The 26,735-nt window shown below is 42.3% G+C and overlaps 1 protein-coding gene across 11 annotated transcripts in view; it reads right to left on the bottom strand.

Moving 5' to 3' along the window:
• The window catches only part of FAT1 (FAT atypical cadherin 1), a 131,858-nt gene that overhangs the window by 30,894 nt on the left and 74,229 nt on the right, over positions 1 to 26,735 (bottom strand). For all 11 annotated transcript variants that reach the window (XR_014831724.1, XR_014831723.1, XM_085002665.1 and 8 more), the window contains 7 exon segments: positions 22,327 to 22,388; positions 19,862 to 20,191; positions 19,321 to 19,531; positions 16,320 to 16,459; positions 11,531 to 11,806; positions 11,196 to 11,406; positions 24 to 4,091 (listed from right to left, as the gene is read on the bottom strand). Coding sequence is in view for 9 of the 11 variants with exons in the window: in XM_085002665.1 (XP_084858791.1) it covers positions 24 to 4,091; positions 11,196 to 11,406; positions 11,531 to 11,806; positions 16,320 to 16,459; positions 19,321 to 19,531; positions 19,862 to 20,191; positions 22,327 to 22,388 (5,298 nt within the window). In the remaining 2 variants the exon portion in view is untranslated.

Here is a 26,735-nt window from a genome sequence, read left to right as displayed (position 1 = left end):
AATTAAACCAGTAAATGTGTTACCTGTTATGTAATAGGTAACTTGTCTGTTAATCTCTTCAGAATCAGCATCTGTAGTACTCAGGATGGCAATTACGCCCCCTGGTGGATCATCTTCACTCACAGTCCCTTTATAAATCTCTGCCGTGAACCGTGGTGGGCTATCGTTGACATCGGTGACAGTGACATCCACGATGGCAGTGGAGGAGAGCTGAACCTTTTCCCCGAGATCTGATGCAACCACCTTTATCTGGTATCGGTCTCTCTTTTCATGGTCAAGTTCCTTTAGGGTTGTGATCCAGCCTGTTTCCATGTTAATGGCAAAAGATTCAATGACTTCGACACTTTGTGACTGATCTAGATTATACATCACTTGACCGTTAGTTCCTGAATCCAGGTCAGACGCCCTGATCTGGATGACTCTGCTCCCTGCTGGCAGGTTTTCAACAATAAATGCCTCATAGGGATTGGACTCTAAGACAGGGCTGTTATCGTTTGCATCTTTCACTTGGATACTCACATCTACCGAAGCCACCACCTCGTAGTCATCATGAGAGCACCTGGCAAGTACAGAAAACTGGTACCATTTAGTCGCCTCGTGGTCCAGGCTCTTTTCCAGTTTCAGCCTCCCACTCTGCTTGTCAATCACAAAGAACTCATCCCTGTTGCTCTCGGGCGTATTCCCTTTGACAAGGCTGTAAAGGACGGTCCCGCTGTGTTCTGCTCGGATGAGATCTATTTCTGTACCAATAGGCACGTCTTCCGAAACTGTATAGGTGTAAAATGGTTCTGAAAATCTCGGGAGTCGCAGTTCCGGTGGAAGTACTTTAACATAGACGGGGACGACAGATTCCTTGGGGGGAGACCCGTTATCCACAGCTCTGACAAAGAAAGTGAAGACCTCGTTTTCTAAGCCAACTAAGCTTTCCTTGGTAGTGATGATGCCAGACAGTCTGTTAATTTCCAAATTCTCTTTAACGTTTTCGGAATCTGCTTCGATGGCATAGGTGACATCGGCATTGGATCCCTCATCAGCGTCACTGGCGAGGACTTTGATGACTGACGTCCCTTTGGGAACATTGGAGCCGATGTTTACTTCAAACTTGGTTGCTCGAAACTGCGGCGCGTTATCATTGTCGTCTGTGAGGATGACGTTAATGGTGCAGAAAGCAACTTTTCCACCCGCATCCTTGGCCATGAAACGAATCGGGATTACTTTCTCTGCAGGGGTTTCTCGATCGAGTTTTTCTAAAGTAAAGATCTGTCCTCTCTCATTTGTGTAAAACCTGTCTTTGGCAAAGTCATTTATAATATGGTAGGTCACTTGGCCGTAAATACCCGAATCCCCGTCAGTCGCTTTAACCTCAGTCACCAGGGTGTGCAAGGGAGCGTTCTCGGCGAGCTCCACTTCATATTCGTTCTGGAGAAAAGCAGGACTGTGCAAATTGCCTCCAATCACAGTTACACGAACCTGCGCTGAGCTTCTGAAAACCCCATCTGACACGGAAACCTGCAGGGTGTAGGAGGGCTTCAGGGCCTGCCGGCGCAGGTTTGCAAGCGTGATGATCCCCGTCCTGCCGTCAACGACAAAATTCTTATGATCATTGCCAGAGAGAATGGAATATTCCAACTTGTCTATGTCTGAACTGTCTGCATCATAGGCTTTTACACAGGTCACAAAATGCCCGTGGGCAGCGTGCTCACTAATTTTGGCCTCATAGACTGGTTGGTCAAACAGTGGCGAGTGATCATTGAGGTCAGTGACATCCACGGTGACAATCACCTCGCTGCTCAGAGGGGGCATGCCGCCATCCACAGCCCTGACGAAAATCTTGTGCTGCTGGAACTGCTCATAATCCAAAGTCCTGACCAGCGAGATGAGACCCGTGCTGCTGTCTATGTGAAAATGATCATGACTCTTGCTGTGATTCCCAAACATATGGTACGAAATCCCTCTGTTTGGCTCTGAGTCGGAATCTGTTGCTCTGACCTGGACCACAGATGTTCCAATTACAGTGGCCTCGGACAGGGTGGCGGCATAGGACTGCTGGACGAACACGGGAGGGTTGTCATTGATGTCTTCCACTACGATGTCCACAAAGACCTCGGCGTGAGCGCCGGTCAGGGAGTCAGTTGCTCGGATGCTCAGTTTGTACGCCGGGTGGGACTCAAAGTCCAGAGGCGCTATGACGTTGATCACTCCGGTGTTGAAGTTAATAGTGAACTGGCTGAAAGGATCGCCGTCCGTGATGCTGTAGAACACTTTCAGCCCCTCTGGACTGTTGGCTTGTACGTGGACGACAGGGCTGTGCACCTGTATGTTCTCTGGAATCTCGGCGCTGTAGAAAGGCTTTTCAAACACGGGCATGGCTTTATTCATGACGGTGATGGGAACTATGACTTCAGCCGAGAAAGCTGGGCTTCCTCCATCTTTTGCAACCACTGTGATGAGATACTCTTTATTTAAGGTGTCAGGTTCAAATGGCTTTTTCAGCGAAATCTCACCCGAAGATCCAATTTGGAAATGTTCATGGTGTTCCTTGAGGTAGTAATGCACTTCCCCATTCCGGCCGCTGTCTCTGTCAATGGCGGTTACGTAGCGAATGATCTGGCCCACGGCGGTGTCCACCTTGACAACGGCGTAGTAAGGAAGGTTGACAAACACCGGCGCGTTGTCGTTCTGGTCTTCAATGACGACCTTCACGACGACATGGGCCACTGCCGAAGGCTTCCGTTCCTGCGTCACTTCCACCACCACGTCAAAGGTCTCCAGCTGTTCCCGATCAAACGGTATCCCCGTGGTCGAGAGAACTCCGGAAGTGCGGCTGATTTTAAACCTGCAATCCGGGTTGAGGATATGATAAAACAGGGGCTCATTGATTGGATTCCCAATAGCAGTAATGACAGCTAACGTTTTGGCTTCGGTAGAATTCTCTTTCACTGTGGCAGAGTAGAAGTCTTGAGTAAACTTGAGCTGACTTTCTTTGCTTTCTCTCACATTAATTTTCACAGAGGTAAAGCTTGCAAATCTGCCATCAGAAGCTCTGACAGTTAACTCATAGCGGCTCCTTAAGTGAGTTGTGTTCTGTACAGTTATAGTCCCGGTCTTGGGGTCCATTGAGAACTTCTCCCCAATGTTGCCTTCGGTGATGGAATACATTAACTGAGAGAATGCGCTTGAATCAGCATCTGTAGCATTTACTGTGATGACCTTGACTCCTTTGTATGTGGGCAACAAAAGAGATGCTTCATATAAGGATTTGGAGAACACGGGAGGGCAGTCATTAATGTCGATTACGTGAATAGTCACATTGGCTGCATACTCAGCAAACAAACGTGGTATGCCCATGTCGTGCACTTGTACAGTAAAGTGAAAAGTACTCGTTTCTTCATAGTCCAAACTCAGTACTGTATGAATAGCACCAGTGCTAGAATCAATAGCAAAATATTTGTGTATAGATGGTTCAACAATGTGATAGACGAGCAAAGCATTTGATTCTTTATCCGCATCAGTGGCTCGAATAACTAATGGGACATTCCTGTCTGTCAGGACCACGCTGTTAATTGAAGCTGATTCGCTAACGAGCCCTGTGTATTCTGACTGCATAAAAACTGGGGAGTTGTCGTTTTCATCCTGTAGATGCACCAGAACAGTTGTATTTGTAGACAAACCAGCCATGTTAGTTCCTTGTATTGTCAATGTGTAAACGGGCAACATTTCAAAATCTAAAGCCTTCTGAGTGATGATGCTTCCAGAATGTGGATTAATATCAAAGGCATCAGCTATATTCCCATCTTTTATTTCATAAATCACTGATGACTGACTATGAGCTGTAACCATTCCGACGAAACTCCCAATGCTGATTGTTTCACTAATTTCAAAAGAATACTCTTTTGATGTAAACTTGGGAGAGGCATTGTCAGCGATGGTGACAAAGATTCGCACAGAAGTCATTTCACTCATTGGTGGGTTGCCTTTATCTGTAGCTTTTACCATTAAGTCATATTCCACTTGTTTACTTCGATCTAATTCTTTGGCAGTTTTTATGGAGCCCAGGATGGGATCAATTGTAAAAGAATTTCCAATGTTGCCTGGGAAGAGAGAAAAAAACATGTTAGAGGAAAACAGAGGGACCCATCAATGTTTGAAAGGAACGTGTTCCATTCAACTTGTCTCATTTTTCAATGTGTTTCACTTTTATCCACCTAAAGGCAAACTTTTGTTTTGTCTATAAATTATGATAAGTAAGAAATATCACTCTATACCTGAAGCCAAAACTCACTCTCTGGTTGAACTGGGAATGTACGGTGGAAAGATATGGTTATCCTTCCCATAAAATAGTCAATAATTTCTTTTTTTTTTTTTTTTTTTTTGTCTTTTCTAGGGCGACACCTGCGGCATGTGGAGTTTCCCAGGCTAGGGTTCTCACTGGAGCTGTAGCCGCCGGCCTACACGAGAGCCACAGCAACGTGGGATCTGAGCCGTGTCTGCGACCTACACCACAGCTCATGACAACGCCGGATCCTTAACCCACTGAGCAAGGGCAGGGATCAAACCTGCAACCTCATGGTTCCTAGTCAGATTCGTTAACCACTGAGCCATGACGGGAACTCCCAGTTAATAATTTCTAAGAGTCAATATATCACCCTTTGGGATATATTTTTTTATCACTTGCAAATTCTACAGAATCTTATTCACCATGAAAAAGAAGACTTCAATTAAAGTTAATCAACTTCAAGAGTTTGTTCCCTACAAGTTAGGGAATTGATGAATAAGCTTGTGTATGATCTGCCCTACTTTGCAGGTTTTGAAGATTTTAAGAATACTCCCTGAAGTTTTCTCAGATCAATTTAATTTCTAGGCGAGTGGTTCTCAACTCCAGGCAACTTCACCCAGAAAGGGACATTAAACCAGGTCTGGACACATTTTTGGTGACCGCTACTTGTGGGCAGAGGATGCTCCTAACACCCGGTGGGTAGAGACCAGGGATACTGCTCAACATCCTAAAATACACAGGACGGTCCTCACAACCAGGAATCTTTTGGTCCAAAGTGTCAACAGTGCTGAGGCTGAAAACTCTAAGACTGTTCTACTTGCTTCTCTTTGGACCATGTCTAGCTATGCTGTCTACATGTATTTAGCTGTGCATGTATCTCCACAACAAGTCCATTGTTTTGCGCCACTGACTGAAATCTTTCTGACAAAACCAGCCGTTTCCTACAGTTTTGCAATTAGTAAAGCTATCTTTTTAGGGAAGATCAAGGCCATGTGAGGGTCCTCGGATTCTATCCATCTATGAACCCTTCTTCCCTTTCCTGTTTTATAAACAGAGTCCAGACTCATTCATACTTGTCACAGAACTGAACTTATTTTCCCCCAATGAACCATTACACCCCAAACAAAGCTGACGGGCCACTTCACTGCCTTCTCAAACTCAGCGTTCCTCCTGGTTTGCAATCGAGTGTGGTCTTTCATGGACCAGAATCACTCGCTGTGATGTGCCAACCAGGGGCTTAACCATGCACTCCCTCCTCCAACGTCATTACTAGTCAACTTTTCCTCCACCGCCTTTAACACATTTTCCCTTCCTTTAGCACATTTCCCAAACCTCCAAGATTGTTCCTTCTGAGGCCAGACCCAGTCTGGTTTTCATTAAGTCTGCCTGGCTCTGCATCCAGGCCCCAGGGCCAGGCCCTCGCCTGCCACAGAACAGAGGCCCAGAGTGTCTCCACACCACGAAGCTCTGGGCTGAATCCTGGTGCACGAGTCGGGTCAGGCTGCTTCTGCCGGGCCTCTCAGACGCCAATTTCCGGCCTGTCTGCATTTATGAGAGTCAGTGACCCTGGATTCTCTCTCATTGTGTTTTTGTCAGTCATCAGAATCCCAAGGTCCTTTCTCAGCCACCTGTGCATGGCCTCCCATTTCCAAAGCTGTGACTGGTCGGCTGCCTGGACCACCACAAGGGACTGTAAAAACCTCTGGACAACTGCCTTTATCCCCAGCCTTCACTCTCCTATGTCTGTACTAATAAAGTGGCCCACCTACCATATTTTATATTCATTCATCTGTCTGTATTTCTCTTTTATTTTCTACAGTGAAATCTCCAAGCTTTAAAAACAGAGGAGGAATGAATGGCTTTTGTCTGGTGGAGCAGGCTCTTCTGTCGGGTGAGCAGACTTTCATCTCAGGACCTCTGCGTGAACTGGGTCCTCTCTTGGAACAGTCTTCCCCAGCTAGTCTCATTGCTTCCACGCAAACACACACACACACCACTTGTTCATTCATTCATTAAGATGCTGCCCAAATGCCCCTTCCACGACCTCCCCATTCAGCATGTTCCATTACCCTGTGGTGTTTTTTTTTTGGGGGGGAGAGGGCTTTTTAGGGTCGCGTTTGCAGCATATGGAAGATCCCAGGCTAGGGGTTGAATTGGAGCTACAGCTGCTGGCCTACACCACAGCTCACGGCAACGCCAGATCCTTAACCCACTGAGCGAGGCCAGGGATCAAAACCTGCATCCTCATGGATACTGGTCAGATTCGTTTCTGCTGAGCCACGATGGGAACTCCTACCCTGTTTTTTCTTTAGAGCACACACTGCAACTTTGTTCTTATCTGTTCTCCCACTAGAAAGTGAGCGCCACTTAAACAGGGCTTGTTTTGTTCATTACTTTATCACCTGTGCCTAGAAAAGTGTCTGACCCATAGGTGACACTTGGCAAATACTGAATGAAACAACTTTCACACATGTATGGAAAAAGAAAAGAAATAAATACCAAAGAGGTTTAATCAGTAGCTGTAAAAATTAATACATTCATTAAGGTACTATATTTTTATTTCTATATAAATATATTTATACTATATTCCGATCATTTCTAACAACCATATGTTAGATTCAGCACTTCATTTAAGGTATTAGCAAAAGGAATGTGTAGTGGCTAACTGGAAATCTCTGATAAAAAGTTTTTATCAGCCATGTGAAATTCAGAAACCTTCTTTTATTATGAGCAGTTATCTTCACTTTGATAAAGACATTGCTGAGCTCGTCACTGATAACAAGAAGGTTAAACAGGAACATAGCTAGTTAATATATGAATCCTACATACACATATGCCATGGCAGAAACCATCAAATTGGCACATGGGAGAGCAACCTCCTATTTATGTGAAAAAAAAACACTGAAGGCTGCTGAGCGGCTAGAAGTTGTCCTTGTCCAATCAGTTCACCAAAGACTGAAATACACATATGGCCTTTGTGAACAAATTACTACGGCAGTGACTGAAGTATTACTAGGTTGAGGCCCTGTCATTCACTTTAGGGGAGATACTGGTGATTTCTAGTCTTAAACTGTTTTCTCTATTTGAACAGGCAGTTATCTGCACAAACGTGCAAATGTGTGCTCATTAGCTATGAGTGTATGACACACAGACCGCCCCCCCAAAGATCAGCGAGCTGTGCAGGCACCTGCTATTTCCCACAATGAACAGTGATTGCCTAACAGTACGGCAACCTCTGTAGAGCCTCGACTGCAATTCTATTTAATCTAAGTCTGGGGAAGAAAACCATTTCTGGTCACTAAGTGTATTTACTGTCTGCTATTTCCAGAGGTTACAACAGTTTTGAAGTTACAATAATCTACTTAAAAAAAAACCCAAAAAACAAAAAATAAAAACCCAAACCCACTACAGCCCAGAGTATGGCACTGATGTGTCTCTAAACACATAATTCAATTGTTACTGAAAATGTTCTTTAATGAATTTCTTTTTCCCTAAAGACTCCTGATCAGACCAAACCTTTCCCTCAATAAATTGCTAATTAAACATGTGGTGTTTGGGCCTGGATTTATAACTACTCTATTGAACTTTATTAAATGTAATCTGACACGAATCAGAAGCAAGTGATTATGAATACACTGGTGAATGAAGGCTGTGTGACCATTTTTTGTTCCTACTATTCCATCATATTTAAACACACAATTCTACTGTACTGTAATGGTAGTCATTTCCTATAAAGTAATTGTACAGCATGATTTTGACATTAAAGGAAATAATTGTATACATTTAGTAAAGTCCAAATTGTATGCCAGGCAAGGCCTTCTGTATTATCTACTCTTTGAGTGGTGCTACAGTTCCATTCTTGGAATACCAAATTACTAATCCCATCAGTCATCACAAGCATTTAAAGAATGCACATGCCTTCAGTGAGGCACCAACAATCATATTTTAAACACCCAGTTGTTGAAAATTATGTGAAAGCTAAGGGAAAGTTTAACATTTTCTCCTACACAAAGCCAGTCAGCCTGTCTAAAAGAAAATTATTTTATTGAAGTGCTCAGGCATGCACAAACGGAATGTACTGTTTTTTTTTTTAACAGTGAAATTTCTGAAGCAGTGGAAAAATCATCCTTATTCAAGGTACCAACCACACTACAATCCATTTTAACACTGCAAACTTAGACAGTATATGAGGTCTTATTTGTGAGTAATGGCCTAAATTTGGTCAGAGAAATAAATGAAACTTCAAATATATTAGGAAATAAAAATAGGATAACCACATAAAACACACTGGTTAAGTATTTGTGAGCTGAAGTTTGGCACTTGCTATCAGCCTCTACATGGAGTCAAACATGAGCCACTGATGCTGCCGACCCACAGCACCCCCTGAGCAAAACTCAGGGTGGAGACCAGGCGTGAGGTCCTCTGTGCTCTGGGAAAACTGGAAGCTCAGGTCTTCAGAGAGTTAGATATTTTTGGGAGAAGGTTTTATGAGCCAAATTCTGGCATCTCTTCATACCTAGAAAAACACTAACGTCCATCAATGATGACTGGCATCTGTGACTCGTAGTAACCTTCAGAGACCAGCAGAAAACGTGCCTAAAATGTGCGCGTGGCTGATGCACCTCCCCCTTCACCTTTATGGCCCATATCTGGACATTCCCTCTTTCCTCTTTGCGGCAGTATTTCGGAGCTCTCTGAAATCCTGCCTCCTGGGCTGTAGGGAGTGGGCAAGACAAAAGATGTCATGCATAGTCTTCTGTGAGAACAGCCACTCCCAAGGGGAAGACACAAAAAGGCTGGTCCACAGCTGAGATGCATATCCAAGGAGCGATTCCAGTAAGTGCAGAACTTCACATCTTCCCATAGAAAAGGGTTTTCTGTAAATCTTCTGTAAATCCGGTGATCTGTAAATCCTTTGTTCCTACTACCTTCCCTTTATTGCAAAAAGTTATATATCCTAGCTTCCTCCCCTCCTGGGTGCAGAGAAGGGTTTTTCAGGGCTACCTGAGATGCTATCTAAGGGGCTTAAGACCTAATTTCACCCCAAATAAAACTTAACTCTCAACTTCCAGGTTGTATTTTTTAAGTTGACACACTGTTATTTTTTTTGCTTTTTAGGGCTGCACTGGTGGCATATGGAGGTTTCCAGGCTGGGTTTGAATTGGAGCTGCAGCCGCTGGCCTAAGCCACAGCCACAGCAATGCTGGATCCGAGCCGAATCTGTGACCTACACCACAGCTCATGGCAACGCCAGATCTTTAACCCACTGAGCGAGGCCATGCATACTGGTCAGATTCATTTCCACTTAGCCATGGCAGGAACTCAGCGTTTCGTTTTATTTTTGTTTGTTTGTTTGTTTTTAAAGAGCTCTCCATTTGCTCAGCTCAGCTTTGGATTATGTTATCCACAGTTTACTATATACCTCTATCAATTCTAATGCTTAGAAAAGATACACAATTTCTAAATATGTTAATGTACGGATTTGTAAAAACAAAAATCAAGCTGAAGGATGATCTCAATATTCTGAAATCATTATAGAGAACGAATGAAAGTACAATCTTTGTACTAACAATGGCACTGAGAAAGATGGAAAAATAGAAGCTGTCTTCTCAAAGTTTAATCACTTACAGTATTTGGCATGAGTCAGGCAAGTTCCAAAGCGAAGTGATTTCTAACTGGATAAATCTCACGCACTAAAGCTGACCCCTGTTTTAACCAGGGGGAGAATTCTTTCGTAAGAATGTACATTTGTGGACCAATGGTAACCCCTACTTATCAAGCACAAGCCTAGCGTGGCACCTGACACAAAAAGATGAAGTCTCCATGGAATGGAGACATGAATGACTGAACAGCAGCATCAAACAGAAACGGAACAGCGGTATTTCACTTCGCCACCACTGCTTCTTGGTGATCGTCCCTCCTGGGATCACCCAGCAAGGCTGGAGGCCTCCTGCCCTCTTGCATGTGGAACTGTCCCAGCCCCCAGTTCCAGCGGGTCTTCTTGCCCTTGCTGTCTCCCACCCTGCTCCAGGAGACCTCTTAGACTTTTCAACATTTCTTCATGTCTTGGTCCCAACCCTGGGACCTACTACAACAACCCAATTCCATTAATGAAACATAAACTGTGTTAGATGCATGGGGGTGAAAGCAGCCTAAGAGTGAAAACTGGAAGGGGAAGGAGAGTCATGACGTTGATGAAATGTGTTGGCACTCTGTTATGGAATCTCCTGCTCAAAGAAAATGTCAAATTATTTGGCCAGCCTTAACTATCCTAGGGCTGCTTTAGAGTTTATGGAGGAAAATGTGTGATTAAAACCATTTTGGAAATCCTGAATTGGTCAGATTAAGTTTTTTCTACTGCAGGACTTCTCAGAGCTTTGAATTATGCTAATATTATGAATCACTGAGACCATTACCCAAATTTAGGACTCTCCATCTTTGCTTTCTAATGAGTTAAAAATTTAAAAAAGTTTTTTTTCCTCTTTCTCCTAACATGTAAAATGGTAGCTATCAATTTAAGCAATTTTTAGTGTTCCACAGAAATGTTTCAACATCTAGAACTAATTTTATCTTATTTATTTATTTATTTTTGTCTTTTTGCCATTTCTTGGGCCGCTCCCACGGCATATGGAGGTTCCCAGGCTAGGGGTCGAATCAGAGCTGTAGCTGCTGGCCTACGCCAGAGCCACAGCAACACGGGATCCAAGCCTCGTCTGCAACCTACACCACAGCTCACAGCAATGCCGGGTCCTTAACCCACTGAGCGAGGCCAGGGATCAAACCTGTAACCTCATGGTTCCTAGTCGGATTCGTTAACTACTGTGCCACGACGGGAACTCCTAGAACTAATTTTAGAAGAGAAGAAACATGGTTTCTAATAAGTACAAAGTTATAAACCTATGGAGTGCTCCAAAAATACCTGATTCGATAGAGTACAGCACTTCAGCATTTTTCCCTTTGTCCTTGTCCAGAGCTGTAACCTGCAACACGACTGAGCCAATGGCAGCTGATTCGTAAACCCGCCCTTCATAGGAGGAGCTTGTGAACCAGGGGGCGTGGTCATTGGTGTCGCTGACATTAACAATAATCCTTGCAAAGTTGCGCTTCACAGGGACATCTTGATCTCGTACCTAGAAGAAGCAACATATTAGCAATCTGTTAAGGTTTTCCTTATAATTGATTAAAGATCACTCTCAATCATATGGAACCCTCCAGGAACAGTAGAATGGCAGAAGAATGAGCAGAAAGCTGTACCATGACTGTGAGAACGTGCTGGTGAATGGCTTCATGATCCAGTTTTTCTGATGTATAGAGAGAGCCGGTTGCAGGATCAAGACGAAATTTCTTGAGACTCAGTGGATCGATACTGCTCTGCAGAGTGTAGATTAGCTTGTTTTTCTCATCCTTATCCATAGCACTGATTTGCAAAATTTCTGTTTCTGGCACTGTGTCTTCAGGAATAACAACTTCATATTTTGATGTAGAAAATTGAGGACGATGGTCATTTGTGTCTATTACTTTGATGAATACCTGTAATGACAAAATGAGTCACATTACAATATTCCTAATTATGATGTTTTAGTATTTAAAGCATCAGGGAAAAAAATCAGATGCACACTGAAAAAACAGTAATTTTTGAGCAAAATGAAATACAAACACGAGAAATAAAAGCAAACAAAATCCAAAAAAAAAAAATCCTTAAAATTTTTCATTGATATATTACATATGTAAGATAATTAAGACGTTTCAAAATTCTTGGGAAAAATGTATCATACACACACAAATGTAACACACTTCTTTCTGAAATGCAGGCTTAATTTCTTTTAGGTCTCCACAGAAGAGATATTTCTAGATTAATCATGTAAAGAATTTCCTTTGCCAGGATTCAGAGGGAACTGATTTCTTGGATCAGATTTGCATCTGTAACTCGCGAGCTACTGAGGTGAGCATACTACTCGACAGTCTTGTTCTAATCTTTGAGACAGTTCTTGTTCTAATCTTTGAGACTCCAAATCCCCTATTGATAGACATTAAATAGAAAAAGGAAAATCAGACTTGTGCTTTAAAATCCTGATGCTTTCATGATCACAAAACCAGATACAGAGAGTAAATACATTTACTTCCTAAAAACAACTTAAAAACATTGGAGAGAGAGAATGTCAAGTATGTCCGCAGAGAATAAACACCTTAAAGGAGGGAGTTCCTGTCATGGCTCAGTGGTAACCAACCTGACTAGTATCCATGTGGACTTTGAGGACTTCGGTTCCATCCCTGACCTCACTCAGTGGGTTGAGGATCTAGCGTGGCCATGAGCTGCGGTGTAGGTCACAGACCATGGCTCAGATTTGGCGTTGTTGTGGCATAGATTGGCAGCTGTAGCTCTGATTCGACCCCTGGCCCGGGAACCTCCATGTGCTGCTGGTAGAGCCCTAAAAGGACAAAATAAAAACAAAAACCAACCAACCAACCAAAAAAAAAACTTAAAGAAAAAAAAAAAAAAAAAAAAAAAAAAAACAGATGTTTAAAAACTCAGTCCCAAGCTAAACTATTTTTTTTTTTAACTTGGATAGTCAGAAGATTAATTTTCAGACTGAAGAGACATGAGGCATGGTGGGAACCACTACTGACTAGAAAAGATGGTTCACAGCTGTAAACAAGAAATATGAGCTTCACTGGTGCATATGGACCTATTCCCAATGGCACAGGAGGACCAAGTCTCAGGAGCACATGGGCTCAGTGTTAACCACACTGGGTGGGCATATGGACTGGGGGTCTTCCCATGAAAACCCCGGTGTTCTCCTAGAACATGAACACGCCAGCGATGGATCTGTAACATTCAACTATATGAAAACTAAATTGCATCTACCAAACCACAGAAAGGTTTTAGGTAAAAGTCACGGAAACATTTAAAACTATAGATGCCTTCCTTTGAAAGGTCAATGACAACCCAGAAGCAATGGTTATCAAGGTAAATTCTATAAATTAAACCATTCTATGTTCATTTCCACTATACATTTAAAATTCACTTTGCTCACGGAGTGTTGGGCAGAGACAATTTAATCCTGCTCCCAGATCAATGGATCCCAACTACATGGCAACAGCTGAAGTAAGGACCATCCTTTCTGATAAAGCAATCCAGCTGACACCTACGTCCTGGTGTCACACGCTCATCCCTTGCTAGGTTTACTGAGGGTGTGAGGGAAATGTGGAGAGCCCCTGCCCTCATGAAGCTTTCCACCTCGCCGGGAAAAGTCCCGCACATGCAAAGCCTACTGAAGTGTCATATACTGTTAAGGACGTTTTCAAAAGTCCAGAGGTGATCTGGGCCATTCGGGAAGCTTTTAAGGAGGAAATAGGCTCTGCTTGCATAGGTCTTAGGTCGGCAGATGGATATCTCCTGGGGCAGGAAGAAGAGCTTGGTCAAAGACATGAATGCCAGGGATGGAATGGAACAGGCCATCTCTCAGAGACTGCAGAGAAGAGCCTGGAAGCAGGGGTGACACGGTAAAGGAGCGGGGGGAAGGTGGGGTCCGAGAGCGGAGGCTGACTTCCCAGCAGAGTCTGAGAACTCTATGTTCTGTGTGTCCCAAGCCCTCGGATGGGAGCAAATTCCCCTTCCATCCTCCCCCCCAGTCAGGCAGACCTTCCTATGAGTGGGCAGCGTGGGATGAATCACAGGGACAGACAATGGAGACAGGAAGGTGCCTGGGAGCCAAGTTGGGGGCTGAGAGCCCAAACCAGGGCTGATGTGCACCAGGGAGCATGTGGGGAGTGCTCCTGGGCAGCTGTGGGGGAGAGGGGACAGGCCTGAGGGCTTGAAGGGTGAGCCCCGGTAAGCCCTCAGAAGTGTCCTAGGAAGATCTAGTCTCTACCCACTTTCCAGAGGAGAAATGGAAGCACGAAGGGTTATACCACCTACCCACACACAGGAGTAGGAGGCAGAGCCCTGATTCAACCCAAATAGTCTGTTCCAGAGTGTGCAACACTGATGCTCCAGAGAAATGGAAAGAAAGGAAAGCAAGGCTGTTTCAAAGTAAGGAGAAAAAATGTGGACTGGATTGGTAAGTTACCTTGAGATACCAGATAAAGCAAAGTGACCTAAATTAATACTGGTTAGCATCCTGGGCAGAAAACAGCATGACAGGAAAGCAAGGAGAGGAGCTGCTTCCACAGAGGAATGGCAGGGCATCCTGCTCCTCCACCCCAACCTCTGGGGCAGAGGCACCAGAGCTCTGCAACCCTCAGACCTGACTCCTGCTGCTACTGACCTTGCTGCAGCAAAACCGGTTCTGTCGGTTCCTGAGTTTCTCCTACAAACAGGAATCTACCTGCTGTGTCCCTGTGCCTGAGCGGTTCTGATCTCCTCTCTGCAGATGGTACCGGCCGCTCCACTCCCGCTCAGATTCCCATCTCCCGGTCCTCAGCCCCTGGCTGGGAATCAAAACCTGATTTATGGATTGTTCCCTTTGTCCCACACCAGGGCAGTCAGTGGGGCCATGCAACTGCCCTCTGGACACTGGCCACCTCTCCCTGCCAGCAATTCACCGGGAAATTATCAATACTCTCGGAAGACGACTCAAAATAAGTCACTGAAGTATACCTGAAGCACTGAAATTGAAGATACTCTGTGGCCCTGAGAAAAGACGACTGTAATATATGTACTGGGTTTCACAGGAATTTGGGGCAATCTACAGCATATTTCACACTAAGCTCTTAACTATCCTAACTAAAATGACAATTACTGGAAGTTATGTGATAAGTGATAAATGCTACAGGTAGAAAGATCGTCTTTAATAAGGAGAACGCTTGGCACAGAGGGTCATTTCTACCATTTACTAACTAGATTTCTGGTTAGTCAATGACTTGAACTGATCTACATATCGTTATACCCTTTAAACCTTTCACAATTACCCTGTTAAATTTATTACAATTCTCGATGCTTTTGCTCTCATTTTCATGCTCTAAAGTCTAGCTTCTTCAATAAGAACAGTTCCCAAGACTGAAATGTTAATCCTGGGCTGGCACTTTTACATGACAATCTCAAAATGACCCCAACGCATGACACATCTGTCAATTTTAAATACACTAAAAATCACAAGCATTTGGAGAAAGAAATAAGGTCGCTTTCCCACTGGTTTTAAATGATCTATTCATTTATTAGGTGAAAAGATATCACAGACTATAATTTTTATTCTTCAAGGCAGCCAACTGATTTAGCAGATGATCTGTCTCATTTAAGGTTTAAAAGAATATATTCTAAAGATAGGAAATTAGAATTCAGAAGTATTTTAATCCTCTAACATTTAATTTCTTCCCTTTACTTTTTGGCTACAACAAATTATACAGAAGCCTTTAGCTTCTATCATTCTAATGTAAACTCCAAGAGGGTAGGATTTTATTTCCTACTATTCAGCTTCTAGAACAAAACCTGGCACATTTAACAAAATTCTCAAACAGCCCCTACTGTGAATCAAAGAGAACTGCTAAGGAAGAAGAGAATTTAAATGTAATTTGTAGAGTGTTAACATTTAAATTTGAAATGCCAGTAATCTGACCATGTCTTAATCATCAGTTAGGAACACAAAGATGTTAAAGGAATTATTAGAACAACTTTCAGTTATATTACAGAGCCAAGGAGAGGGGAAAAATCCAAAAACCTGCTTAAAAGAAAATTAATCACTTTAACCAGTTGTAATGCAAATGACTTGGAGAATTCATCCTCAATAGGGATACGTTTTATACTAACACAATTCAAAATGAGTATAAAAGTAAAAATTGATGGTATAACAACTTTTTTCCTGAAGTCTTCTTTCATATTTTTCAAAACTGGTTAATTACATGCAAAACCTAAATCAGGATTTGTGGTGAATTTTCATTCTCTAAATAAAAATCCCTGTGTATACGGTATGCATAAACTATCGCTGTAGTAACTTCTGATTTGAGAACCTCAGAGAGCAGAATCAACTGCCATCTGCCCGTGGACCCTTGATCAGAACGCTGTGTCAATCCTCCTGGGACAGACACGTCTTCGGCCTCCACCTACCTGAGTCAGTATAGTGGTGGTTCCATCTGTAGCCTCGACTGTGAGATTATAGTTCGATTTCTGTTCTGCATCCAGGGGTTTGGCAATAATGATGGTGCCAGTGCCCTTGTCCACATCAAAGTGACTGTCATAGTTGCCGCCTAGTTTATGACAGGAGAAATAGAGAAGTGAGAACAGGTCACAGGATGAAATCTCTCATTTATTTTGTGGCTTTCTAATAACTGTTAATGGCAGTTTAGAAAAGAAGGCGGGAAGAAAAATGCCTGATACAGTGAATAAAGTGATGCCCAGGAGCTTTCATTTTGAAAGACCAGAAAAGGACCAACTGGAGAGATGGGGTGTACTTACTAAGCCATGACTGTGGAGGAAGCTAGTAAGTGAGAGGATACTACTCAATGAAAGGAGGCAAGAAAGTAACTGAGAACAAACAGAAAACATTTATAACACTGCCAGCAAATTAACTTTTCATTTCATTTTTTTTCAAGGATTCTGAATACCTCTTTAACGTATATCCTCAGGAGCTACATACCACATCATATAGTACCTCAAGCTGGCCATTTAAAAATTTACTAAAGGCGTTCCAGCTGTGGTGCAAGGGGGTTGGTGGTGCCTCTGCAGCACCAGGATGCAGGTTCGATCCGCAGCCCCGCACAGTGGGTTAAAGGATCTGGTGTTGCCCCAGCTGTGGCATAGACTAAAATTGTGGCTCAGATCTGATGCCTGGCCTGGGAACTCCATATGCCACAGGGCAGCCTCCCCGCCCCCCGACTTTTTTTTTTTTTAAAAAATGTGGGACAATTTGAGCATATTGCTTGAATAAAAGAACTATTAAAAACAAATGTTAACTCTGAAAAGAGGTGGTAGTTAACATCAGTTAATCCTGACTCTTACAATACAGTAGTTGAAATTTTTCCCATTGCTGTCAAACACAAAGCTTAATGAAGCAAAGGTTTCTGTGCTACATTATCCAAACGCATTCCCCATTATATTCCAGATAAAGCTCTCTTTTCAAAGCCACTGAACTTGAGATACTTATAGCAATGAAATGGAATGTAATGAAAATAAAGTCTAAACATCATGATGAAGCTCTATGACTAAAGCCCACCAAAAAGCAAACTTGAGATACTTACGGCAATAAAATGGAATGCAATGAAAATAAAATCTAAACATTATGATGAAGTTCTATGACTAAAGCCCACCAAAAAGCAAAAGAGCACACACACACAAAACAAAGCACACAGTTAAATCTAAAAATAAGGATCTAGGGATGGATGGAAAGTCGGAATGTTTGCAACGGGAATGGGTGACCACGTGGTGCTACGGAAAGGTAAAGCAATGAAAGATGGTCACTGGAGAGCAGAAAGTTCGAAAAACCAATGCTTTTCTTTTAGATCTCATAATCTGAGGCAAATTATGTGATCTCAGCAGATACCTTCTGCTGTACAGTTCAGGTCACAAGTCATCTGAAAGATGTAAAACACTTCTTTAGCAAGTGTGTCTCCTGGCACAGCCAAAAAGAAGCAAGCATGGAAGGCAAGCACAGAACAAAGAGAGCGATCAATCAGAGCCGTTCCAAAGGCGGTTCACACGTGACGTTTGACGCCGTGTCTGCTCATCTGGAAATGCGACAGGAGTTAACAGAAAGCAAACAAACTGTTCTGACTGCGGTGAACTATGAAAAGAATTTTTTGTTAATTTAAAACTAAACTGTAATGGTTTCGTAGGTGTTGATAACATCAACAATTTCATACAAAGATCAAAGTTTGGAAAGCAGCCCAGCTGTCTAGAGTGAAAGTTCAGGAGGTAAAGCCCGAACCCTCTGTGCCCCGCGGCCCCTGTGGCTTCAACGTGCAGAGACACAGCAACTGGGGGCATGAGGGCTTAGGGGTGAAGAGGGAAAAGGGGCTTTAGGTCCCAACTAGAGACGACTCCAACGCATACTTTTGATTTTAAAATACTGTAAAGAAATCAGAATTTAAAATTACAATGTCAAAGTCTACTGTGAAACAGTTTTAAGTATGTTGTATTATATTCTATGTCTAAGCTAAATTAAGTGACAAAGAAAAAAAGAATTAGCTTAGGCATGTAATTTTTTTAATCGCAGGTTGATTTAATCTAGTGAACCTTGCTTACGAATGAAAAGCAACGTAAATCAAACTTAAAAAGCCACAGTTGGAGTCCCCCGGTGATGCAATGGGTTAAGGATCTGGCAGTGTCCTGCTGTGGCAAGGGCTGCTGCGGAGGTGTTCTGATCCCCCCTCCAGAATTCCCGCATGCTGCGGGTGTGGCCAGCCACAGTTGATACAGTTGAATATTCTTAAAACTTTTAATCATATTCCCTATAAAATACTGATATGTGACAATCACACAGTTACTTTAAACATTCAAATCATATTCACTAAAAATAGTTACATGCCATATGTTATGTATCAAGAAGGAAAAACGAAGCTGTGCTTTTGAACTAAACATTTGGATTTTTGTTATTCTCGGATGTGCTTTTAAAAAAACTTTAATAAGGTACATACAGGGCACCTCTTTTAAACAAGTTCAATATATGGTGGATATTGCGAAAAAAATGTGCAAGCAAAATACTACAATTTAATTTTTTTTCTTGCTATTTAGGGCCGCACCTGCGGCACATGGAGGTTCCCAGGCTAGGGGTCAAATCGGAGCTGTAGCCACCGGCCTACGCCACAGCCACAGCAACCTGGGATCCGAGCCATGCCTGCAACCTACACCGCAGCTCAAGGCAAAGCCAGATCCTTAACCCACTGAGCAAGGCCAGGGATCAAACCCATGTCCTCATGGATACCAGTCCGGCTCCTTGCCACTGAGTCACAACGGAAACTCCAAAATACTACAACTTAAAACAAATCCTTTACTTATGTATCTTACTGCCAATTTTAAATTCTGAGATGTGCACGAAAATCAGAAAACCACAGACAGGTTCTCCTCAGTGTAACCTATATAAGAACAAATGAAAACAATCGTGAATGCTTACCAATGATGTCAAACCAAAGAGGGATGCCTGGAGGTTCAACAGTTATTACTCCAATCATGTGAGCAACTGGATCGCTTTCCATTACAGTAAAGGTAAAAAATGATTCTTCGAATGCAATTGGCTCCAGGGACGGTTTGGGCTTGGAGATCCATTCAATATGGAGTCGAGTGGTGGATGACTTTTGGGGCCGACCGTTATCAACTGCCTTAATCTATAAAACATGGGCAGAGGAGATTAAAAACACCAAATGAGGAGCTGCGTCTTCCAGCTGAAGCATGGATTGGTTGGGTCTTAAACTGAACCAACTGCAAGCATTTAGCATCTATGCTCTATGTTCCACGTGTTCAACGCCTGATGTAAAGAGCAACACTGTCATGCCCTTCTCAACATAAACGACTGGAATGACGGCTAAAAAAGGATCAATGAACTCATACCTCCTACAACACTGTGGGCATTTACTGAATACAGTTAAGAGAGAAGACATGAGACGAGATTAATAGTTGGAGCACACAAGTAATTCGAAGACCAGATCTCCACTTACTGAAAGAATATCATATTCTCCAGCTGCAGAAAACTTCTTGGACAAAACCACTCCAGTTTTTGGCTCAATGAAAAATTTGCCATGCTCATTTCCTTCTTCGATGCTGTAGGAGATTTCTGCATTGGGACCTTCATCTTTGTCTGTAGCTATAACACGATATAAAGGCTCACGTTTGCTGCTTCTTTCTCGTTCAGGTTTTTCTCGCTCAGGGAGCCTGATTTTGTAGAACTTTTGTAGGAACTGAGGTTTGTTGTCATTTTCGTCAAGGATCTTCACAATTACTCTTGCGATGGTTGACTTGGGGGGACTACCATTGTCTGTCACAGTAACCTAGGTTTTTTTTTTAAGAGAACATCAAGAAATGTTTTAAAAATATACTATATACAAAGTGAATAATGATCGGCTTTTGCATAAACCTCTGCAGTTCACACAGCGCCATGACACACACCATCTCCTCTCACTCTGACCACAGCCTGGGAGGGGGCACATGGGGACTCAGGGAGGTGGCAGGAGCCCTTGCTCCCTCCTTACCTGTCACCCCTCTTCCTCCCACACCCTAACTGTAATGTGAATGCCACCAAAAAAACTTAGTATTTTTTAAGCAAAGGAAGAGATACATGAAGATTTTTTTTTTTAATTTTTGTTTTTTAGGGCCACACCTGAAGCATATGGAAGTTCCCAGGCTAGGGGTCGAATCAGAGATACAGCTGCCAGCCTACACCACAGCCAGAGCAATGCCGGATCCAAGCTGCATCTGCGACCTACACCACGGCAAAGCCAGATCCTCAACCCACTGTGCAATGCCAGGGATCAAACCCGCAACCTCATGATTTCTAGTTGGGAGTCATTTCTGCTACGCCACAATGGGAACTCCCCACACGAAGAATTTAAATATTTAAGAGCCCTCTTCTATACACTTAACAATAAAATCTTCACATACTACATTTAAAAACTGTCATTTTTAAGCTTCATCAAGATAAACTAAATCATCCATTTAAAACACACGTTAAGCAGTGTGTCTTTTAATACTAGTAATCACCATTCTCTATTGTTTGGCTTTTTTTTTTTTTTTAAGAGACATTTTCCACATTTGGTAGGGTGGACTAAACATTTAAATTCAAGACCAACTTATGAAATAAGACTTTCAGTAAAAGAAATGTAAAATAAGTGTCACTCGAAGTAAATTACTCATGTGTTCAGTTTAGGTATAAAAAGGTCTGAGATTCTTGAACACCGGCGAATGTTTCTGTAAGCATAAGAGACAATTTCGCCCTCAAATCAGTGTTCATTTTTACTTCAGTGTGTACATTAAAAGGAACGGCCCTAGTTATTCTCGCCTTACCCACATCCTTCCTAATTAATTACTGAACTACTAAAAACATTAAAGCAGACTGAAGTTTTCTGGGGAACTATGTTCTTTTCGAGGGTTGGTAGGTGTAATTCTGTTGTTTATTATCAAAGTGTGAATGAATGTACCCTGACAGTACTTGTCCGGAGCATTTAAGTAGCTGCTTTAATTAAAAGTACATGATCTACCTTCTCAATTCTCCAAATAAAACCAAAGTATAATTATTATTTTAATTTTCACCTCTCCTAACATTTCCTTTTGATCAGTTTTCATATGACATGGAAAGGAAAAAAAGAAAAATTAAAGAGATGTGCAACCAAGTACTATGCATTTGTAGCATTCAGCATTAAACAGGTCCTAAGTCTGGGTTCCATAACCAGCAGCCAGTAACACAACTTTTAACATGCGATTGGAAAAAATTCTCTTAAGACAGTCAAATCAATGCCAGGACTAGCCCTCAAATATATAACCAGAAAAGGACTGCAGAAAAAACACAGAGGATACGTAAACAATTACAAAATCTTATTTCTCATTGATATTTTAATATTATCTTCAATGTCCTAAGTATCTTACACCTACCCCCCCCAGCCTTTGACATTCATTGAAGACGGTTGGTGTGTCGGAGTTCCCGTTGTGGCTCGCGGTTAACCTAGCTCAGTGGGTTAAGGATCTGGCATTGCCACGAGCTGTGGTATAGGTCGCAGACGTGGCTCGGATCCCACATTGCTGTGGCTGTGGTGTAGGCTGGCAGCTGCAGCTCTGATTCGACCCTTAGCCTGGGAACCTCCATATGCTGCAGGTGCGGCCCTAAAAAAGACAAAAGATTACACACAAAAAATTAACAGGTGTGCCATGTGGTTCTAACCAGGTGAGGGGACTGGAGCAGGATGGTGCTCTTGATATTTTGAGATCTGTTTCTTTTCTGGGGAAAGAAAAAGGTGTAATGGAAACCTGAACTATAGTCACAATGTTTTCTTTATTTTCTTTTTTATTAATGACCAGAAGCTAATATAAAAATAGCAACAGCTATGAATACTAGTTAATGTCAGATTGCCCTTTCCCATAATATTTATGGATATAATAGTTTTTAAATAATTAAAAATAAAACAATGCTCACTTCTAATATGTGTTCGTCTTGCTGCTCTCGGTCTAGTTTCCTTGATGTAGTTGTGATGAGACCTATAAAATGGATAACAGTTCATGAATTTTCACAAATAAAATCAATTAAAAAATAATGTAACTGAAACCACCACACATACTGAGTGAAGCAGTCTGAGCAAATGTCCAGTTTATTCTCAAGAGGAAAAAATTATTAATCTAGGTACACTTAATTATTTTATTTACAAATGACATACTTTATACTTTCTTATTGTAATGATTTTTAAACACATTAGATAATGACAGAAGTATTAAGTGGAAAAACTCAAATCAGTTAAATTTGTAAAAATTTGTAGAATAGTTTCAACATACATTTTGTTTGGAGAAGATTTTTAAAAAATGAAATGAAGTTATCCAAGGTTTCAACCTCATCTGTATCTCCTGTGGCTGCTGCAGAGATGATTAAGAATCGACAGAAATAGCTTCTATAACTATATTAAAAAGGACCATTGGAAAATATAATGTTGACTATGATTTATTACCTTTGAGTCATCAACCCTCAGGAATAAAGAATTATAAAAAGTAATGTGATTTTTTCAGGTAACACTACTTAAATTACACTTTATTTCCCCAAAAGGAGAAAATAAACGAGCCTCAAAGAAACCCCATATTCAGTAATTCTTTGATTTTTCTATCAAACTAGAATATCTATAATTTAAATCTTTCTCTCGAGCATAACTTTCAATAATAATAATCTTTTGATAACTGTGGGCCAAACTGCCGACATACACTGGAATCTAGAAGACCATTACAATTGATGAAATATATTCTTGTACTTCACAGCAAATACAAACAAAATCCCTCCAGCCACTAAAACAGCCTCTATGTTGACGACAAAGAGGTGCACACTGAGCGGCTCTGACATCAGATGTGAAGTTAGAGTAAAAGACTTTGACGTGGCAAATCACTGCTGGGACTGAGTTTCCTCTTGCCCAGCTTCCTGTGGTTTTCCATAGAGAAATATTTCAAATAACTCACATTTAAAAACAGATTCTGGAATTCCCATCCCGGCTCAGCACAAAAGAATCTGACTAGCATCCAGACAAAAAAAATAAAAATAAAAACAGATTTTATCATTCAACTTCTTCTTCTTCTTTTTTTTTTTTTTTTTTTGGCTTTTCAGGGCCACCCTCGCAGTATATAGTTCTCAGGCTAGGGGTCAAATCGGAGCTACAACTGCTGGCCTACACCACAGCCACAGCAACTGGGGCTCTGAGCCCTGTCTGTGACCTACACCACAGATCAGGGCCAGATCTCTGACCCAGTGAGGGAGGCCAGGAGCCAGGGATCAAATCTGCATCCTCATGGATACTAGTGGGATTCCTTTCTGCTGCGCCAAATGGGAACTCCCAGATTTTATCATTCTAACTGATCTTCTCCTATTATCCTAATTTCACAAAACTACCAATTAAAGGCTATTCAAAAAGTTTTTCTAAATGTATAAATGAAAGGTTTGTGTTTTCATTCAACTCCAAGTCACGAACAATCTCCATCAACATTATCTTCCCCAGAACTCAATGAAGCAACGCTATCTTTTTCATAAGGACAACGAAAGAATATACTGTAAGCTTGAAACGGGGGTTCTTCTCAAACCACACTTAGAAATTAAAAGAAGTTCAAGGAAAATGCTTCGCAATGCTTAATGGTGTGAAAATGTTGCTTACTGTGGCACGAGCTTGATTTTCATCAGTTAAAAACCTTCTAAAGTTAATCCTTTTTTCCCCCCATCAAAAGTTTACTACCCTTTCCGAATGTGGTTTTACGTAGTGCAAAAGTGACAGGAAACCACTGTCACTGGTCCCATCTAATTGTCCTCATGCGCCTGGCCACCCAAAACTTGTTAATGGTAGCATCACAAGAGGCCACAGCAAAACAGTATTCTGCTTCTGTAGAATATAATCGTTCATTTCCAGGATTTCCATCAGCAAATAAATGTCTGTGGCGCATAAATAAAAATCCATTAGCAAGTCCAGTTCCTCACTTCACAGTTTACTTACAGCACACCAGACTGCTAATAAGATGAACTTCCACCCACAGCACTAATTCAATACAAAGACAAAAAGCAAACCTGACCATCTCCTAGGTTTGGAATTATCTGCATGCTCTCTATACTTAAAATTAATTCTCTCATAACTCAAATGAAATATTAACGTCATGCAAATGCAATGAATCCCAATATTCCCTTTTCATCCATTTTTTTGCTCAGCTACTCTCATCCACTCCTCCACCTCTCTCGGCTTAAACGTCATATCTGAGGCCTCCTGTGACAGGCCTAGCCTGGGGTCGTGCTGCTGGGTTTCCCAAGCTCTGTCACTTGCTCTATCACATCTCCCCAGACACGACAGTCACTCATCTGCAAGTCTTTTTTGGTAAACTTCAAAGCCCACAAGACTGCCTTTCTTATATATCCTGGTTATCCTGCTATACCTCTATTACCCTAAAGAAACACTTATATGTGCGAACACACGCATTTCTTAAAACCATAGAAGAGTAGAATTAAAAATACTCTTGGAGTAAGAGAGGTACATAAACTACACTACACTTGGACATGATAAAAATGTACAGCTTATACAGGAGCTCAGAGAAAACCACTTGACATGCATTCACAGGCAAGACGTGTCAGGGCACTGTGACCGGTGACCCAGGTGAGGTTGGCGTCCTGCAGACGTCTAGAGGCACAGGTCTGAAGTGCAGGGAAGTCGCCAAAGGCAGAGACAGACTAGGTTACACCCCAGGTACAGAAGAGAATACAGAGAACAGGAATGGTGGGCCTACCAAAAAATAAAGGACAGGGCAGCCTGATCTCATCCAGGTCAGGGCCTGAGCTCAGCATGTAGGAACCATCGGGAAGCCTAAGAAGCCAGGGCTGGAGGAGAACCAGATACCCCAGAGGCCACAGGCAGAGAAGTTTAAGGAGGATGTCCTCCTCCAAGAAAGGCAGGAAGTGGACCTGGGGAGGAATTTCCTTCAAGAAGAGGAGACAGAGTATAAGTACTGATTGACTCTAACCAAGGGAGATGCAGATCCAGAGGTGAGCTGACCATGGCCTCATGTGCTGTCACAATTTATACGACACTTAAGATATTTCAGGAATTCCGGTTGTGGCTCAGCGGTAACGAATCCAACTAGTATCCAGGAGGATGAGGGTTCAATTTCTGGCCTCGCTCAGTGGGTTAAGGATCCGACATTGCTGTGTGCTGTGGTGTAGGTCGAAGACTCGGCTGGGATCCGGCACTGTTGTGGCTGTGGGGTAGGCCGGCAGCTACAGCTGGGAACCTTCATATGCCACGGGTGCAGCCCTAAAAAGACCCCCCCCCAAAAAAAGACATTTCACACTGATAAAAAGACCTTTCTGCCTAGATCTGCAACACCTGTTCTGAAAGGAGTCTCATTACAAGCATCACAGTTTTCTGGTCCCCAAGGCCATCACCAAGGGGGGGCAGTGCAGTGGGTGGTGTGAGCTGCTGCCAGTCCTCAAGAGAAGGAGAAATGAGTGTTTCTTGTGGAATTTCCATACAAAATGAATCCAGACGAGAAAACACAATTTCCTAATGAAGGCGGAGCATACCCTTTGGAGGTACGCTTCACCCTACATCAGTCAACTGCACTGGGAGCTGCCCCTCACGGAAGTGCTATTCAGACATCCCGCATGCCAGGCACACCAAGGGAGCTGCAGAATTCATTATGCATGTCACACTCACTTTCGCCTCCATCATCTTGCACTTCTCAATCCTACTAATCCTTCCACCTTGCCTGCCTGACAAACACCTATTTTCAAACATGTATCCAAAGTACACCCTTCCTATACACATGGCTTAAGCCTGTAGGTTTTAAATATCTAGTATATACATCCATTTTCTTTCATTTTAAACAGTGGCGCTCATCTGTATTGATTATTACTAAATCCCAGAAGGATCTATACTTCATAGAAACAGTACAGTATGTTAAAAATGGAGCGAAGCCTTCAAGATTATCAAACGGAACAACCTCAGCCAAAGAAAAATTAAGTTGTTTCAATTCACCAATAAGTCCTTATCAAAGCCCAAGATTGGAATTTAGTTTCCCTGGGGCCCAGATGTGAGGTGTTTTTTGGGGGGGGGGGTCCCCCTCTCCATCACACCACACTGCCTAAGTCACTGCATTATGGTATTTCCAACCCTTCACAAACTCTGAACCGTGACTTAAGTGAAGTTTAAGAAAAAAGAAAACCAGCAATAGTTAATCATTATTTACTTAACAGCTCCCCCAAAGCAGGCTAGAGAATAAAATGGAGTGGGTAAAAGGAGAAAAAGGCATATGTAAACGTTGCTTCTTTTACCTTTATGTTTTATCCTTCTTTTCGGCGGAGCTCCATTAAATTAAAAATAG

Source organism: Sus scrofa, chromosome 17, assembly GCF_054392235.1.
Source record: "Sus scrofa isolate SSC_HxYL_T2T_F1_AM1 chromosome 17, Sscrofa_HxYL_maternal_Yorkshire_Landrace_v2.0, whole genome shotgun sequence".
In the NCBI taxonomy this organism is placed as follows: domain Eukaryota; kingdom Metazoa; phylum Chordata; class Mammalia; order Artiodactyla; family Suidae; genus Sus; species Sus scrofa.
This window is presented reverse-complemented; position numbering and strand designations above follow the sequence as displayed.